An 18,931-nucleotide genomic window follows, 5' to 3' on the forward strand; every position below is an offset into this window, starting at 1 on the left:
CAGAGTAGCACCTCACTACCTAATTAAGGTGTGCAAATTAGGGCCCTTTTCCCAATATTCCAAAGTCACAGCTGGTCCCGACGACACGTCTTCTGTTCCTGGGAATGATTCTGGACACAGACCAGAAAAGAGTGTTTCTTCCAGTGGAAAAAGCAGAGGAGTTGTCATCTCTAGTCAGAGACATCCTAAAACCGGGACAGGTGTCGGTACATCAATGCACACAGTCCTGGGAAAAATGGTAGCTTCGTACGAAGCAATTCCATTCGGAAGGTTCCACGCAAGGACTTTCCAGTGGGACCTGTTGGACAAATGGTCCGGGTCCCATCTCCAGATGCAACAGCGGATAACCCTGTCTGCAAGAACCAGGATGTCCCTGCTGTGGTGGCTGCAGAGGGCTTATCTACTAGAGGGCCGCAAATTCGGAATACAGGACTGGGTCCTGGTGACCACGGATACCAGCCTTCGGGGCTGGGGGGTTGTCACACAGGGAAGAAATTTCCAAGGACTGTGGTCAAATCAGAAGATTTCGCTTCACATAAATATTCTGGAGCTAAGGGCCATTTACAATGCCCTAAGCCAAGCAAGGCCCCTGCTTCAGAACCAGCCGGTACTGATCCAATCAGACAACATCACGGCGGTCGCCCATGTAAACAGACAGGGCGGCACAAGAAGCAGGAGGGCAATGGCAGAAGCCACAAGGATTCTCCGATGGGCAGAGAATCATGTGTTAGCACTGACAGCAGTGTTCATTCCGGGAGTGGACAACTGGGAAGCAGACTTCCTCAGCAGGCACGACCTCCACCCGGGAGAATGAGGACTTCATCCAGAAGTCTTCCAAATGCTGGTAAACCGTTGGTAAAGACCACAGATGGACATGATGGCGTCCCGCCTCAACAAAAAGCTAAAAAGATATTGCGCCAGGTCAAGGGACCCTCAGGCGATCGCTGTGGATGCTCTAGTGACACCGTGGGTGTACCAGTCGGTTTATGTGTTTCCTCCTCTGCCTCTCATTCCCAAGGTACTGAGAATAATAAGAAGGCAAGGAGTGAAAACTATACTCGTGGTTCCGGATTGGCCAAGAAGAGCTTGGTACCCGGAACTTCAAGAGATGCTTGCAGAGGACCCTTGGCCTCTGCCGCTCAGACAAGACCTGCTGCTGCAGGGACCCTGTCTGTTCCAAGACTTACCGCGGCTACGTTTGACGGCATGGCGGTTGAACACCGGATCCTAAAGGAAAAGGGCATTCCTGGGAAGTCATCCCTACCCTGATCAAAGCAAGGAAGGATGTCACCGCAAAACATTATCACCGCATTTGGGGAAAATATGTTGCTTGGTGTGAGGCCAAGAAGGCCCCAACGCAGGAATTTCAACTGGGTCGATTCCTGCATTTCCTGCAAGCAGGGGTGACGTTGGGCCTCAAATTGGAGTCCATTAAGGTCCAGATTTTGGCCCTGTCGATTTTCTTCCAGAAGGAACTGGCTTCAATGCCTGAAGTTCAGACATTTGTCAAAGGAGTTCTGCATATTCAGCCTCCTTTTGTGCCCCCAGTGGCACCTTGGGATCTCAATGTGGTTTTGGAGTTCCTGAAATCACATTGGTTTGAGCCACTTAAGACTGTGGATTTGAAATATCTCACGTGGATGAAGTGGTTATGCTGTTGGCTCTGGCGTCAGCCAGGCGTGTATCAGAATTGGCGGCTTTGTCTTGTAAAAGCCCTTATCTGATTTTCCATATGGATAGGGCAGAGTTGTGGACTCGTCCTCAGTTTCTCCCGAAGGTGGTATCAGCTTTTCACTTGAACCAGCCTATTGTGGTGCCTGCGGCTACTAGGGACTTGGAGGATTCCAAGTTACTGGACGTAGTCAGGGCCCTGAAAATGTATGTTTCCAGGACGGCTGGAGTCAGTAAAACTGACTTGCTGTTTATCCTGTATGCACCCAACAAGCTGGGTGCTCCTGCTTCTAAGCAGACTATCGCGCGCTGGATTTGTAGCACTATTCAGCTGGCGCATTCTTCGGTGGGACTACCGCAGCCTAGATCTGTTAAAGCCCATTCCACAAGGAAGGTGGGCTCATCTTGGGCGGCTGCCCGAGGGGTCTCGGCTTTACAACTTTGCCGAGCTGCTACTTGGTCAGGGGCAAACACGTTTGCAAAATTCTACAAATTTGATACCCTGGCTGAGGAGGACCTGGAGTTCTCTCATTCGGTGCTGCAGAGTCATCCGCACTTTCCCGCCCGTTTGGGAGCTTGGGTATAATCCCCATGGTCCTTACGAAGTCCTTAGCATCCACTAGGACTTCAGAGAAAATAAGAATTTACTCACCGGTAATTCTATTTCTCGTAGTCCGTAGTGGATGCTGGGTGCCCATCCCAAGTGCGGATTGTCTGCAATACTTGTAAATAGTTATTGTTGCACAAATCGGGTTGTTCTTGCGAGCCATCTGTTCAGAGGCTCCATTGTTATCATACTGTTAACCTGGGTTCCTATCACGAGTTATATGGTGTGATTGGTGTGGCTGGTATGAGTCTTACCCGGGATTCAAAATCCTTCCTTATTGTGTCAGCTCTTCTGGGCACAGTGTCCTAACTGAGGCTTGGAGGAGGGTCATAGGGGGAGGAGCCAGTGCACACCAGATAGTCCTAAATCTTTCTTTAGATGTGTCCAGTCTCCTGCGGAGCCGTCTATTCCCCATGGTCCTTACGGAGTCCCCAGCATCCACTACGGACTATGAGATATAGAATTACCGGTGGAGGGCGTGGCCTGGCAGGCAGGCAGAGTAGAAGTGTACGTGAGGAGCTCTTACAATCAGGCTCCTAAAGTAGATTCTCTGACCCTGCAACTCAGCTTTTGGGGCTCTACCTGCACGTAATATCTTGCCCCTATCCCCCCTGTACCTGGCGAGTGTGGTCCCGGAGCCGGAGGAGGCCTCCTGCCTCCTTGCAGGTTGGGGCCTGTACGCCCTTCAGAAGCCAGGGTCTCAATTTAAACTCCATCCAGCACCGAGGGATCCCCGCCGCTGGAAGCACGGCCGTAGCTGCCCCTCCTGGCTCCCGCCAGTGTGTGGCCCCGCCGAGCTGGTCGCCGACTTGGTGTCCGCCTGCAGAGGGGGGTGACTGATCCCGCCGCCCGGCCCGGCGCTAGCTCCGTCCGCCGAGAAGTGAGAAGCGGTGGTGACGGAGGCTCCCGCTGTGCGCTCCCGTGAGCCGGAGATAGGGACGGACACCTCCGCGGCTGGCCGGGTGGTGATCCCCCCCTGCAACGTGGACCTGGGCACAACGAATAGCTGTGAGACAACCACCCGTGGGGCCTGTGGGGAGCTGGGAGCTGCGGACTGACTCCTCTCCATAAGCCGGCGGCCATCTTGGTTGAGGGCAAACAGGAGTCCCTGCCCTTTTTTGATAACTGGAGGCTGCAGTGGGGGCCTTTGACCCTCACTTGATTAGTGGATAGTGCCCTTAACCTGCTGCTTCCTGGGGTGCACTAGGAGGGGAGTGGTGGAGATTACAGAAGTTCTCCATCCCCCAGCATATAAACCCTTATCCCTGTTCCAATAGGACCCCTCCTGCAAACTCATTACCAACGGAGTTTTGGTCGCGCTGCACTACGGTGCTGATGGGGACCCCCCTTTGGAACTTTTGCAGCCAGCCACTACTCTCTCATACTTCATATATGATAATTAAGTGGAGCTCCATCTACTGGCGATCTTATTGCTGCACTCCAGCCGTCTGGAAGTATCACCTTCTCCAATGATGTAATCCACAGAGATCTGCCCTGAGTCCTGGGACATACTATACTATGTTATAATCTATACAGTATACGACCCCTACTACCGAGACTTTTCTAACTCTGTAACGCAGTAATTATTACCAGCCGTCTTACTCGCACGTTCCATCATGCCCAAAGGAGGCAAAAAACAGCACGGGGCGGATTTAAGCCAAAGCTTAAAAAAATATGCCTACTCAAAAGCCAAACCTGCGGGGCAGGGAGCCCCTCCGCAGCCCGATGCATCAGATTCGGATGACTCGGATCACTCCCCATTAACCCGGAGAGATCTGCAAAAACTCTTCCGTGAAATTCAGGAGACGAGGATATCAGTACAGGCGGTGCAGGCGGAAGTGCATACGGCTATAGCCTCTCTTAAGGCGGACGTCACCGACCTTGGAGACAGAACAGACCACTTAGAGTCTAAAATAGATGAAGTGGTTGGCTTCCAGCAGGGGGTGGTAGATGACATTCACAATCTTAAACAGGAAATGCAACTACTCCAAGAACGACAAGAAGACCAGGATAATAGGGCGCGACGAAATAATCTGCGCATCCGCGGAGTCCCAGAGGATGTCGATATGACGTCCCTACACGGCTATCTTAAGAAACTGTTTGTATACCTGTCACCCTCAACTCCGGAAGAACAACTCTTACTAGACAGGGCCCACAGAGCTCTCCGCCCTCGAACACAAGACTCGGCTCAACCTAGAGATGTTATACTGCGATGCCACTACTATTCGGCTAAGGAGGACCTGCTCAGGGAAGCTAGGAAGCTCACTAAGCTGGAATTTATGGGTCAATCACTCCAGATATTCCAAGATATTGCACCTAGCACCCTGCTTAAAAGGAAAGAATTCCGACCCATCACCTCGGCTCTCCGGGACAGTGGTATACGTTACAGATGGGGCTTCCCCTTCCGCATACTTGTGTGGCATCACAATCGCCTTCACTCGGCCAGGGATATGGCAGAAGCTGAGGGACTCCTGCGTGACCTGGGCCTTTCCCCTCCTCCGACCATGTCTGAATCTCCACGGCGGACACACGAGGCCTCTCCCGTAGAGTCGGCTGCCACACCGAGACGTTCTCTAAACCGAGACTGGTCGCGAGCACCTTCTGTGCGGAAATCTGCCTCGGCTGGCCCGCCCACCTGATGCACTGCTTGTTCCATTATTATCTAAAGCTCTGTAATATGTTACATTAACAAATGTTTATTTTACTGCGCTGTACCTTTTCTCTCTATCCGTCCCACTGCTGGCCCAATTCCCCATTATGCCTTCTGTATACATACAGTACTGTTTTAGTTCAATTACCACAGTCGCGCACGCGGAGAAGATGTAGGAATGAGGCTCCCTTCCTGGGAATTGCGTCCCCCAGTTTTGGAACGGAAAACTTTTTCTATTGTTTGATGTTTAATAGTGCTATCCTTCGTCAATTATGATGTCTGTTTCAGATATAGATAGTCACTGTTATTTTACTAAATGTCCTATACGGTAGTAGGCCGTAGGAAAAGCTGTTTAACCCTTTATCCCCCTGACATTGGTCCCTGGATTCGGGGCATGTGTCAGTAAGTGTTCATTGCAATCGATGTACCTGGCCAGACCAGGCCTCGTCCCCTTATTCGGGTCTTCAACCCGAGTCCGGTCGTTGTCACTTAGTGACACCTTTCCCTTGTCCCTTGACCGGCACACTAGACCAGTTGTAGTTCTTTCTGGTCTCCAAACTTCCCCTTTCCCTTCCTCTGTCCAGGACTTGTCTCTCCTGTTCCTGTCTTCTCTTTTTCTCCTTGTTCAGATGCGTAGAAATGTTCGCCGATTGACATGGATATTTACAATGTCTTTGTTTTGGTTTATTACAGGGCTGCGATGTCCGGAGAGAGGCGATGAGGCGTTCCGAAAACTAGCTGGCCATGGCTCTTAGGATTTATTCCCACAATGTAAAAGGTTTGAACAGCCCCCAAAAACGCACCAAACTCTTCCTCTCCCTTAAACAAGCTAAAGGCGATTTAGTCTTTTTACAAGAAACCCATTTTAAGAAATCCCTCCACCCTGACCTAAAGTCTAAAACTTACCCTACCACTTTTCATGCGTGTGATACTACACACAAGAAGAGGGGGGTCTCCATTTTGATAGCATCCCATCTCACGTTTGAATTGGTGGACAGTCATGTAGATAAATCAGGCAGATGGCTCATACTTATTGGGAAATTAAATGACACCCTATGTACCCTTGTTAATATCTATGCACCAAACCAGAAACAGGCAGGGTTTTTTAGGAAGCTAAATATGCATCTGACAAGATTCTGTAGAGGGGAAGTTATAGTGGCCGGTGACTTTAACGAAGTGCTAGATGTCTCAACAGATAGATCCTCCCCTCCCTCTATACAATCTTCTACACCTAAACGCCCAACACCGGCGTCTCTGGCCCTACTAGATATTTTGAAATCCCAGTTGCTGTTTGACTCTTTCAGGCTAACTGATCCTCACACTAGAGACTATACTTTTTTCTCCGCTGTACACAAGTCCTATTCTAGGATAGACATGATCCTGCTCAGCCGAGATCTGTCCGCTAAACTTAACTCTACTAGTATACTTCCAATGATATGGTCCGACCACTGCCCGATCACAGCTGACCTCCACTCTATTGCCCCCCGCCCTCCCCCTACCTCATGGCGGATGAACGATTCTCTGCTACATAACCAAGAGGTCACAGATCAGATCAAATGTTGCCTAACAGAATACTTTTTATTTAACGATCTTTCAGAGACATCACCTATCACACTGTGGGAGGCCCATAAAGCCGTCTTACGTGGTCACTTGATTAGCCAGGCGTCCAGGTTTAAAAAGTCCCGGGAGGCAAGTTTCCTCTCCCTCTCCACCAAACCTCAGACCCTAGAACGCCAACACAAACTCTCCCCTACCCCTTCCAACTTAGAGCCCTTACTTGAAGTGCGATCTGCAATAGCACTATCCCTATCAGAACGTACGGCAAGGAACCTTCAGAAGCTTAATCAGACCTTCTATGAGAAGGGAGACAAAGCCGACAGAATATTGGCATCCCGCCTTAGAGCACAAAGGTCACGAAATAACATTCTGGCGGTGCATACTGAGTCGGGTGGGGTCACATATGCTCCGGAGGATATAAATAGGAAGTTCCGGGACTATTATAACAAGCTCTATAATTTAAACCAAGCTGACTCAGGCCCTGGTCCCACAGATGCTTTGATATCAGAATTCTTACAACGAGCTAATCTTCCCCGGCTATCTGAATTCGACTCCTCGGAGCTGAATAAAGATATCACAGACGATGAAATTGCTGCCGCTCTGAAGATTTTCAAATCTTCTAAAGCGCCAGGCCCTGATGGCTTTACGACATCTTACTATAAAAAATTCGCCTCCATCCTAATCCCCCACCTTAGAGTGCTGTTCAATGCTGTATTACACGGCACCCCATTCCCGAGTAATATGCTAGAGGCAAGGGTTATAGTTATTCATAAAGAGGGCAGGGATCCTCGGGATTGTGATAACTATAGGCCGATATCCCTATTGAATCTGGACATCAAACTCTATGCAAAAATTTTGGCTATCCGTCTCAATGTTGTGCTCCCTAATTTGATACATTATGACCAAGTGGGATTCATCCCTGGTCGCCAGGCTAGGGATAACACCAGAAGAGCGATAGACCTCATACAATTGTTGAATCGCAGACAAGCCCCATCCATAATCCTTTCTCTCGATGCCGAAAAGGCATTCGATCGTATTTCATGGCCTTTCCTATTTCAGACATTGCAAGCGTTTGGGATTGCAGCAGAATTTTTGACAGGAGTGTCCGCTCTATACTCCTCCCCTATAGCCAAGGTCCTCACTAACGGAATATTATCCCCCCCCTTCCCGTTGTCCAATGGCACAAGACAAGGATGTCCTCTTTCTCCATTAGTGTTCGCCATGGTCATTGAACCGCTGGCTGCTATGATAAGGAACTCTGATGGAATTAGAGGGGTGAAGGTAGGCCCACAGGAGTCTAAGATCTCGCTTTTTGCAGATGATGTTCTGTTGTCACTTACCCAGCCACAGGTCTCTCTCCCCACACTATATCAGATAATAGAAGAATATGGATCCTTATCCGGCTATAAAATAAATTTTACTAAGTCCGAAGCTATGTTATTACATGTCCCTGGAGACCTCAAACGCTCCCTGCAGTCCACCTATAATCTCCGATGGCAAACTACTAAAATAAAATATTTGGGTGTCTTTATCACCTCCCACTATAATTCCTTGTATTCTGAAAATTTCCCGCGACTGTTGACCAAGATTAAAGCTGATATGGCAAGGTGGAGATCGCATATTATATCCTGGCTGGGTAGGATCATTGCTCTTAAAATGACAGTTATGCCGCAACTTCTCTACCTCTTTCAGACTCTTCCTGTGAGGGTTCCAGAGGGGGTCCTTAGAGATGCCCAGGCCTCATTCGTTAGGTTTGTATGGAACGATAAACCCCCACGTATAGCCTTTACTGTGTTAAGACAGCCCTGTTCGGAGGGAGGCCGAGGATTCCCAGATATTAAATTCTATTATCTGGCGAGCCATCTCAGTCAGATAGTGACCACCTTTTCGCCCCATGGCTCTATTGCCTGGGTGGACTTTGTAGCTTCCTCATTGGGAATCCGATCACTGGCTTCGATATGGGGTCTGGACAAACCACACCAGCTTGCCTTAGCGGACTCCTCTCCTTCTCTTAAATTCCACCTCTATATCTGGCATAAATCTCTCACGAAGTATAAGTTGTCCTCCGCATGCTCCCCTATCACACCTCTCTGGGACAACCCTGATTTTCCAGCTGGGATTTCACCTTATAGGTTCACACCCTGGTTTGGGGCCGGGATCCATGTAGTACATGATATATCTGTTCAGGGACATTGGATGTCAATAGACGAAATCAAAGGTAGATTTTCCTCGCTATCCCCTCCCTTTTTTGAATACTTTCAGCTCCGTCACTTTCTTCTATCCCTGCCCCAGGCAGATGCCCTGCGGGATCTTACATCTTTTGAGTCTCTCTGTACTACAAAACCCATATGTAGAGGGTTAATTTCGCTGATCTATTCTATGTTAGTTGGGGTGTCCTCGGGACCGCAAACTCGCCATGAGCGGGAGTGGGAGAGAGACCTGGGTCCTCCACCGGACGATGCCTGTTGGGAAGAGGTCCGGTAGGGTATTGCTAAAAGCTCTATTTCTACCCGACTCAAGGAAACGTCCTACAAGCTATATTATAGGTGGTATTATACCCCGGATAAACTGTCTAGGATGTTCCCTTCCACCACCCCGGTGTGCTGGCGAGGATGCGGCCAACGTGGAACTCTCTTCCATATTTGGTGGACCTGTCCACGTATTGTTCACTTTTGGAATAGAGTACGTGACATATTAAACTCCTTATCTGGATTAACAATCAACCTTGACCCGTGGATGTTTTTACTGGCCCGCCCACACCCAGATCTCGATCCTATATTGAATAAACTGTTTTCCCATATATTAGTAGCCGCTAAATCCTTAATAGCTAAAAATTGGAAGTCTTCCGCTGCCCCTACTATCCCAGCCTTAAATAATTATATCTGGTTCGTTGCTAATATGGAAAAGATCACCTATTACCTGCACGACTGTCCCCACAAATTTGAACTGGTTTGGGGCCCCTGGCTGCTTATGATGCCTCCTCCAACTTGATATTCAAACCGTTTTTTGCCCTGTCCCCACTCTGTGAGCTCCTGGCCATGCTGTACCTGGATCCTCTCTCCGGACATCGCCACGCCCCCCCCTCCCCCCTGATACTTATTGATAACTGAGCGATATCCAGTCTGTATATATATCTCATTATAGCAATATGTAAGCATCGCTCTTAGAATTATTCATTGTGCTTTCTTTCCCATGTCATAGATCGGATCGGTTCTTTGTTCTTGTTTTCTCTGCGTCTGTCCCTCTTCTTTCTCTTTTTACTTCCCCTCCCCCCCATATCTGGACCCTTCCCTGTTCTTATATGTTGTCTTTTCTTTTCCTCCCCTTTCTTTTATGTATAAGGTCCCCATATAGGGGCCACATTTAATTGTTTTGTCAACCGTGATCATAAAATTTCCAGGGAGACTGTATCTCTTTCTGTTAAGTATGACTATGTCTGTAATGTTTACCTTTTTGTCTCTCCTGGTATAAATAAAGAGTTTAAAAAAAAAAAAGAATTACCGGTGAGTAAATTCTTATTTTCTCAGGGCTACAAGCTGGAGTTTGACGGTTCTCCTCCCCAAAGATTTTTCAAAACAGGCTTAACAGTTTTGGAAAGTATGCGTGGTACTCTACTACTGGCCATAGAGAAGTTGGTTCAGTCCCTTTTCATTGTCCCAGTACTACTGTTGCAACAAGGACAGGATTACTCCTCCAGTCTGTTTGTAGTACCGAAACCAGACAGGTCTGTGAGATCCATTCTGAATCTGAAGTCCTTGAATCCTTACCTGAAGGTTTTCAAATTCAAGATGGAATCTCTGAGGGCAGTGATCGCAGGCCTGGAACCACAGGAGTTCCTAGTATCCCTGGATATCAAGAATGCTTATCTACATATCCCAATTTGGCCACCTCATCAGGCCTTTCTGAGGTTTGCCCTGCTGAACGATCCTTACAAATTTCAGGTGTTACTCTTTGGCCTTTCTACAGCTCCAAGGGTGCTCACGAAAGTGATGGTTGAAAGGATGTTTCAACTCAGGGTCCAGGGGGTCAATGTGATCCCATACCTGGACGATCTCCTGATAAAAGCAAGATCATGGGAGCTTCTATTGCTCCACATAGATCGCACTATCCAACTCCTGTCTCACCACGGGTGGACACTAAATCTACAGAAGTCCCACCTTGAACCGTCTACGCGGCTCCTGTTTCTGGGCATGCTACTGGATACTGTAGCACAGAAAGTATTCCTCCCAGAGGACAAGGCGAGAACACGCCAAGAAATGGTACGCATGGTCCTCCGACCTGCTCGAGTCTCTGTCCATCTTTGCATAAATTGTTGGGAAAGATGATGGCCTCCTACGAGGCGATACAGTACGGAAGGTTCCATGCCAGACCCTTCCAATTGGTCATCCGGAACAAATGGTGTGGTTCCCATCTTCAGATGCACAGGATGATTCGGCTGTCACCCCGGGCCAGGATACAGTTTTTCAACCTCTTGGAATTCCGGAACTTCGGGATTCAGGACTGGATCCTCCTCACGACAGAAGCGAGTCTACGAGGATGGGAGCTGTCACCCAAGGGGCGCAGTTCCAGGGCAGGTGGTCTGCCCAGGAGGCCCTGCTTCCACTCAACATTCTGGAACTTCGGGCTATCCACAATGCTCTGCTTCAGGCGTCTTCTCTACTAAGGGATCAGGCGATCCAGGTGCAGTCAGACAATGCCACGGCGGTGGCATACATCAATAGACAAGGAGGGACAAAAAGCAGGGCCTGCATGCGGGAAGTGTCAATAATACTCCTCTGGGCAGAAAAACATGCAAGAGCGTTGTCCACAATCTTCATTACGGGAGTGGACAACTGAGAGGTGGACTTCCTAAGCCGCCACAACCTCCACCCGGGGGAGTGGGGACTATACCCTCAGGTGTTCCAACTGATCATCGACAGGTGGGGTTGCCCACAGATCAACTTGATGGCCTCTCATCTCAACAAGAAGCTCCGCTGCTATTGCTCACGGACCAGGGACCCTCAGGCGAACGCAGTGGATGCGCTGACTTCGCTTTGGCCTTACCAGCTGGTCTACCTGTTTCCTCAAGCAGATCAGGCATCAAAGAGTGGAAACAATCTTGATTGCCCTGGATTGGCCCCGAAGAGCGTGGTACACGGCTCTTCTCGACATGTCTGTACAGGACCCTCAGTGGTGCACACAGGGGGGGGGGTTCCGAGTACCTGGAAACCTCCCCCGATGACTCCCAAAAATGTTTTGAGATGGAGACACAGCTGTCTCCATCTCAACAAAAGCAAAAGCCGAAACCGCGATCGCGGACGGAGCTGTAGCAAGAGCAGAGAATTATGCGAATGTCCCGGGTGCCGGGGAGCTGCTGGCTGCGCATGCTCAGCCACAGCAGCTCCCTCTGTCCTCACGCTGCCGCTGCCGCCCCTCTGTATGTAAGTTTTACATCATTCTATTGAAGAAAAATAGGCAGCACTCTAGGGACTTAAATAAAGTCAAACTGTATTAAAAAAATACAAAAATGTAAGGCTCTACGGCCTCTTCATCTGTTTATGCATTATAGGTGAGGTCAGAAACAATAAACAAAATACCTCTGTTTTTTTCCCCTCACCTATAATACATAACCTGATGGAAAGGCCGTTGAGCCTTGCAACGTTGTTTTTTGCGCCATAACATTTTTTTTTTTTAATACAGTTTGACTTTATTTAAGTCCTTGGAGTGCCGCCTATTTTTTCTTCAATAGAGGTCCTATCACAGGACCCAAGGATAATTACCGGTTATATTAATTTCAGGAGGGCACCCTGGCACCTTTGCTTTTTATCATCCAGAGTGCCAGACGACCACACAAATATACATACATACATATATATATATATATATGTATCTGCAAATGATGAATGGCACTCCTTACTAGTACCGCACAACATGCTCCAGAGCCCGTCAGAATCAGATAATATGTATGGAAACAGGACGGCACTCATAGAGACTGGTAAACCATAGAAAATCAGCACAGGACGCTGTAGCTGTATGTCAACGTTTCAGAGTTAGACTCTTTTAAAGGAGTCTAACTCTGAAACGTTGACAAACTGCTTCAGCGTCCTGTGCTGATTTTCTATGGTTTACCAGTCTCAATGAGTGCCGTCCTGCCTCCGTACATACATATGTATGTATGTTTGTGTGTGTGTGTGTGTGTGTGTGTGTGTGTATATATGTGTGTATATATATATATATATATATATATATATATATATATATATATTACACATACCTGCACATATACATACACACCCACCCACGGAAACCCCCTCGCTAAATCCTGCGTTTGCCACTGAGGACCCTTGGCCTCTACCACTAAGAAGGGATCTTCTTCAACAAGGGCCGTTTGTCTACCCGGACTTACGGCGGCTTAGTTTGATGGCATGGAAGTTGAGGGGAACATCCTAGCTCACAAAGGGCTTTGCAAAAAGTCATTGCCACTATGGTACAAGCCAGAAAACCTGTGATGTCAAAACACTATCATTATATTTGGCGGAGATATGTCTCTTGGTGCGAAATACGCACATATCCCTCTGCGCAATTCCACTGAGGAAGGTTCCTGCATTTCCTGCAGGCTGGAGTGGATAAGGGCTTATGTCTGGGATCCATTAAAGTCCAGATTTCAGTTCTTTCCATCTTCTTCCAGAAGAAGTTGGCTCTCTTGCCAGAAATTCAGACCTTCTTGCAAGGGGTGCTTCATATACAACCTTCCTTTGTGCCCCCTATGGCACCTTGGGATCTAGATGTTATGTTACATTTTCTACAGTCCTCCTGGTTTGAACCTCTGATGATGGTAGAAGACAAGTACCTCATGTGGAAGACAGTGATGTTACTGACCCTGGCTTCTGCTAGGCATGTCTCAGAATTGGGGGCCTTGTCGTGCAAAAGTCCATACTTGGTCTTTTACGAGAACAGAGCGGAGCTCAGGACTCGACAGCAGTTCTTGCTGAAGGTGGTTTCCGCATTTCACTTGAATCAACCTACTGTGATTCTGTCAGGTTCTGGCACTGATTCTTTTCCGGAAGCATTGGATGCTGTATGAGCCTTACAGGTCTATGTCAAAAGGACGGCTCACATCAGGAAGACGGATTCCTTGTTCCTGCTGTATGATGCACGTAAAAAGGGTTGCCCTGCTTCAAAGCATCCATTGCTCATTGGATTAAGCTTACTATCCAACAGGCTTATGTATCGGCAGACTTACCGGTTCCACAGTCTCTGAAGGCCCACTCTACTAGATCGGTGGGTTCTTCCCGGGCGGCTGCCCGTGGAGTCTCGGCCCTACAACTATGCTGAGCTGCTACCTGGTCGGGGACTAACACCTTTGTGAAGTTCTACAAATTTGATTCCCTGACCAAAGAGAATACCCAGTTTGGGCAGGCGGTGTTGCAGTTGTCTCCGCACGTTCCCGCCCGTTCTGGAAGCTTTGGGACATCCCCATCGTACTAATTCTGTCCCCAATATCCCTTATGGATGCTAGAGAAAATAGGATTTTATATACCTGCCGGTAAATCCTTTTCTCGTAGTCCATAAGGGATATTGGGCGCCCGCCTCTGTGCGGTGACTTTCTGCAGGTTCTCTGTTATGTGTAACCTGTTCAGCTGTTAATGTTGCCAGACTTTGCTGGCTGAGCTTATGTTAATGTTACCAGACCTTGCTGGCTATGTTTGTATTGGTGTGCTGGTGTTTAATTCTCACCACATCTTTTATTGTTAAGTTCCTTCTCTCAAGTATGTAATTCTCCTTTGGGAACTGTTTTACCTATAACTGAGCTGTAGGAGGAGGCATAGAGGGGAGGAGCCAGCACACCCAGTGAATAATTTTTACCCGTCTATATCCCATTGTACTAATTCTGTCCCCAATATCCCTTATGGACTACAAGAAAAGGATTTACCGGTAGGTTTATTAAATCCTATATACTCCCTTGGTCTGCGTGATACTGCCCTCTCCTGGCTGTCCTCCTACGTTTTAGACGGTTCATTCCATCTCTCCCCCCCCCTCCCAACTTCCTCTAGCAGTCAATGTCCCCAAGCTTCTGTTCTGGACCTCTCAGGGGATGTGTCCAGGTGATGACTGGAGAGGTGACTGCTGGGAATGGAGCGTTATACAGTAACACCAGGGGATGTGTCTGGGTGATGACTGGAGAGGTAACTGCTGGGAATGGGACATTATACAGTAACACCAGGGGATGTGTCTGGGTGATGACTGGAGAGGTGATAGCTGGGAATGGGACATTATACAGTAACACCAGGGGACGTGTCTGGGTGATGACTGGAGAGGTGACTGCTGGGAATGGGGCATTATACAGTAACACCAGGGGATGTGTCTGGGTGATGACTGGAGAGGTGACTGCTGGGAATGGGGCATTATACAGTAATACCAGGGGACGTGTCTGGGTGATGACTGGAGAGGTGACTGCTGGGAATGGGACATTATACAGTAACACCAGGGGGATGTGTCTGGGTGATGACTGGAGAGGTGACTGCTGGGAATGGGGCATTATACAGTAATACCAGGGGACGTGTCTGGGTGATGACTGGAGAGGTGACTGCTGGGAATGGGACATTATACAGTAACACCAGGGGACGTGTCTGGGTGATGACTGGAGAGGTGACTGCTGGGAATGGGGCATTATACAGTAACACCAGGGGATGTGTCTGGGTGATGACTGGAGAGGTGACTGCTGGGAATGGGGCATTATACAGTAATACCAGGGGACGTGTCTGGGTGATGACTGGAGAGGTGACTGCTGGGAATGGGACATTATACAGTAACACCAGGTGATGTGTCTGGGTGATGACTGGAGAGGTGACGGCTGGGAATGGGACATTATACAGTAACACCAGGGGATGTGTCTGGGTGATGAATGGAGAGGTGACTGCTGGGAATGGGACATTATACAGTAACACCAGGGGGCGTGTCTGGGTGATGACTGGAGAGGTGACTGCTGGGAATTGGGCATTATACAGTAACACCAGGGGGATGTGTCTGGGTGATGACTGGAGAGGTGACTGCTGGGAATGGGACATTATACAGTAACACCAGGGGATGTGTCTGGGTGATGACTGGAGAGGTGACTGCTGGGAATGGGGCATTATACAGTAACACCAGGGGATGTGTCTGGGTGATGACTGGAGAGGTGACTGCCGGGAATGGGACATTATACAGTAACACCAGGGGATGTGTCTCGGTGATAACTGGAGAGGTGACTGCTGGGAATGGGACATTATACAGTAACACCAGGGGATGTGTCCGGGTGATTACTGGAGAGGTGACTGCTGGGAATGGGGCATTAAACAGTAACACCAGGGGATGTGTCTGGGTGATGACTGGAGAGGTGACTGCTGGGAATGGGACATTATACGGTAACACCAGGGGATGTGTCTGGGTGATGACTGGAGAGGTGACTGCTGGGAATGGGACATTATACAGTAACACCAGGGGACGTGTCTGGGTGATGACTGTATCACTGTGTGTGTGTCAGGTGTCTATAAGGTGTCAGGATGTCACTGTCTATGTCTCCATGCAGGAGGAGGAGTATATAGAGGAACACAGGGGTCTGTACAAGGACGTGATGATGGAGAATCACCTGCCCCTCACATCACTGGGTAAGAGGAGACTGTCATGTATTGTACAGGGGAGAGCAGGTATGGGGGTCCCTATATACACACATCATCTGATAATCACATATATACACTGTACTCAGTCACTGTGTGTCTCCTACAGATGGACCCAGTAACAGAGATACCCCAGAGAGATGTCCCCGTCCTCTGTATACCCAGGACTGTACAGAGGAGTATCACAGGATCCCACAGGAGGATCAGGTAGGTAGGCTATAGGGTCTCCCCAATAAACCAAAGTGACTGTCACTATATGTTGTGTAGAGGAGCTGTGTGTGTCTTATATACTGATATTATACTGTTTCACCTCAGTTTAATCTGACTGTATGCAAATGTCATTATAGTGTTTGTTTTTTAGGTAGAACGTCTGTATGATATTAAAACAGACGATATAGTGGAAGAAGAAGAGACGTATGTGACTGATATAAAGGCAGAAGATATAGAGGGAGAAGAAGAGACGTATGTGAGGCGTGATCAGCAGTGTAAGGAGGAGGAGATCCCTACAGATATCAGCACAGGTGAGTAATAAACAATTATTAGAGAAAAGAGTCACATATTCTCATTGCTCAGTCACTACAGCAATCTCTTATCCTACACCCTCCTCTGTCAGTACAAACTAATGAGGAATATTTATTTTCTCAGTGAGGGAGTCAGAAACCATCAGCCCCTATTATACTCCTGCTCTCCCCCTCACATCATGTCACTGTGTGTTACCAGCCCAGAGATCTGACCAGTCTCCTCCCCACACTCTCTGGTGTATCTCATACATCAGGAGCCATCAGCCCCTATTATACTCCTGCTCTCCCCCTCACATCATGTCACTGTGTGTTACCAGCCCAGAGATCTGACTAGTCTCCTCCCCACACTCTCTGGTGTATCTCATACATCAGGAGCCATCAGCCCCTATTATACTCCTGCTCTCCCCTTACATCATGTCACTGTATTACCAGCCCAGAGATCTGACCAGTCTCCTCTCCACACTCTGGTTTATCTCTTACATCAGGAGCCATCAGCCCCTATTATACTCCTGCTCTCCTCCTCACATCATGTCACTGTGTTACCAGCCCAGAGATCTGACCAGTCTCCTCCCCACACTCTCTGGTGTATCTCTTACATCAGGAGCCATCAGCCCCTATTATACTCCTGCTCTCCTCCTCACATCATGTCACTGTGTTACCAGCCCAGAGATCTGACCAGTCTCCTCCCCACACTCTCTGGTGTATCTCATACATCAGGAGCCATCAGCCCCTATTATACTCCTGCTCTCCTCCTCACATCATGTCACTGTGTTACCAGCCCAGAGATCTGACCAGTCTCCTCCCACACTCTCTGGTGTATCTCATACATCAGGAGCCATCAGCCCCTATTATACCTGCTCTCCCCCTCACTGTGTGGTACCTATGTTTTCTCTTGCAGGTTCCACAGTAGTATCCATAGGATATACACTGGAATATGAGGTAGCGTCAGCGGATTGGCATCAACGATCAAAAGCTTTTAGCCTCCAAGAATGCAACAGGCCAGTTTCCTATATCCCCGCCTCCTGGCTCAGGGAATTCAGTTTTTTTGTTTGTATGGCAGGAGCCGGACCACGATCTTTGGGCGGCTGATTTTGGCAGCCTTAAGCTTGTTATTTCATTTATTTTTGTAGTCTTAGGTTTTTTGAGCGAGTTTTCTAAAAAGCGTCTTACACACCACCTTAGTAAGAGTCACTTCTACAACTTCTTGCTGGGTCACAACAACGCTTACCGACGGGTACAGTGCTGTTTCGGCGGCCGTCTGTGTAGGATGTACTAGCAAGTCCAGCTGACGTTACCAGGCTGTGGCCGGAGCACGGGAAGAAGGTACGGCATCCATTCCGCTTAACGGGAAAGACGGGAGATACAGCCGCACTGTTTTCGGGATGTAGACTACTGATGCGGCTGCCACCTCGGCTGCACCAGCGCTAGGCCCCAGGGATCATAAGGCAGGCACAGGTTTAAGTTGAACCCCCATTGGCTTCTGAGCGGATAATGCCAGCTCGTATACCAAGGATAGGTTACCCTATTAACCCTTACATGCAACTTCCCCCTGGGTTTTATCACATCCAGTCCAGGAATCTGCAGCCTTTCAAGAAAAACAGACTTCATGACCAGTTTCCTCTGAGTTTCCCCTCATGAACTGATTTCCCGCTTCCGTCTGAGACGCTGTGTATCTAAAAGGACCCGGTCGCAGTATAGGCTGTGTGACTGGAGCATATGTGTTCACTGTTGCGTTCACTGAGCATTGGTGTACACTATTTGCGCCTGGATCCCCTCAGCGTACCATTGGGTACGAGGAGTTAGATAAGTGCCTGATGCATATGAGTCTGTAAACTATTACTGCTGTTTCATTCACTGTGCGACTGAATACGTTAAATATCCTATACAAGGAAATGCAGTAATATGTTTCTCCTACATACTTGAAATGTATCTGTAGTTGATTATGTGATCATATTGCTTATAATACTAATTAATAACCTGTGACTGATTGCTAGTGTGATTGCTGACTTTACTATTTCTGTCAGTTTTTGGGTATATTTCAATCCTCAATGCTGGTGCAAAGCAGGGAAGTATCAGATCGTATGTCACTTTATAGCTTGTTAAAGTGATTTCAGTCACAAATTGTGTAGTTAACACCGTACAGGTGTGTGATTTGTTTACCATTGTGATCGGACGGTGCTTACGAAAGCCCTCACCGCCTTGCGTCCCGGCCCCAGTCACAGAATGGAGTTTAGGTCACACGGGACCTGGCCAAATAGGGGATTACCGCTTACCGTCATTAACCGCCTGT

The 18,931-nt window shown here is 48.4% G+C and overlaps 1 protein-coding gene across 1 annotated transcript in view; it reads left to right on the forward strand.

Moving 5' to 3' along the window:
• The window catches only part of LOC134984379 (zinc finger protein 585A-like), a 290,470-nt gene that overhangs the window by 138,622 nt on the left and 132,917 nt on the right, over window positions 1–18,931 (forward strand). The window contains exon 3 of the mRNA XM_063949975.1: window positions 16,482–16,641. Coding sequence (XP_063806045.1) covers window positions 16,482–16,641 — 160 coding nt within the window. The remainder of the gene's footprint in view (window positions 1–16,481; window positions 16,642–18,931) is intronic.

Source organism: Pseudophryne corroboree (assembly GCF_028390025.1).
Source record: "Pseudophryne corroboree isolate aPseCor3 chromosome 3 unlocalized genomic scaffold, aPseCor3.hap2 SUPER_3_unloc_5, whole genome shotgun sequence".
NCBI classification, from domain to species: Eukaryota; Metazoa; Chordata; class Amphibia; order Anura; family Myobatrachidae; genus Pseudophryne; species Pseudophryne corroboree.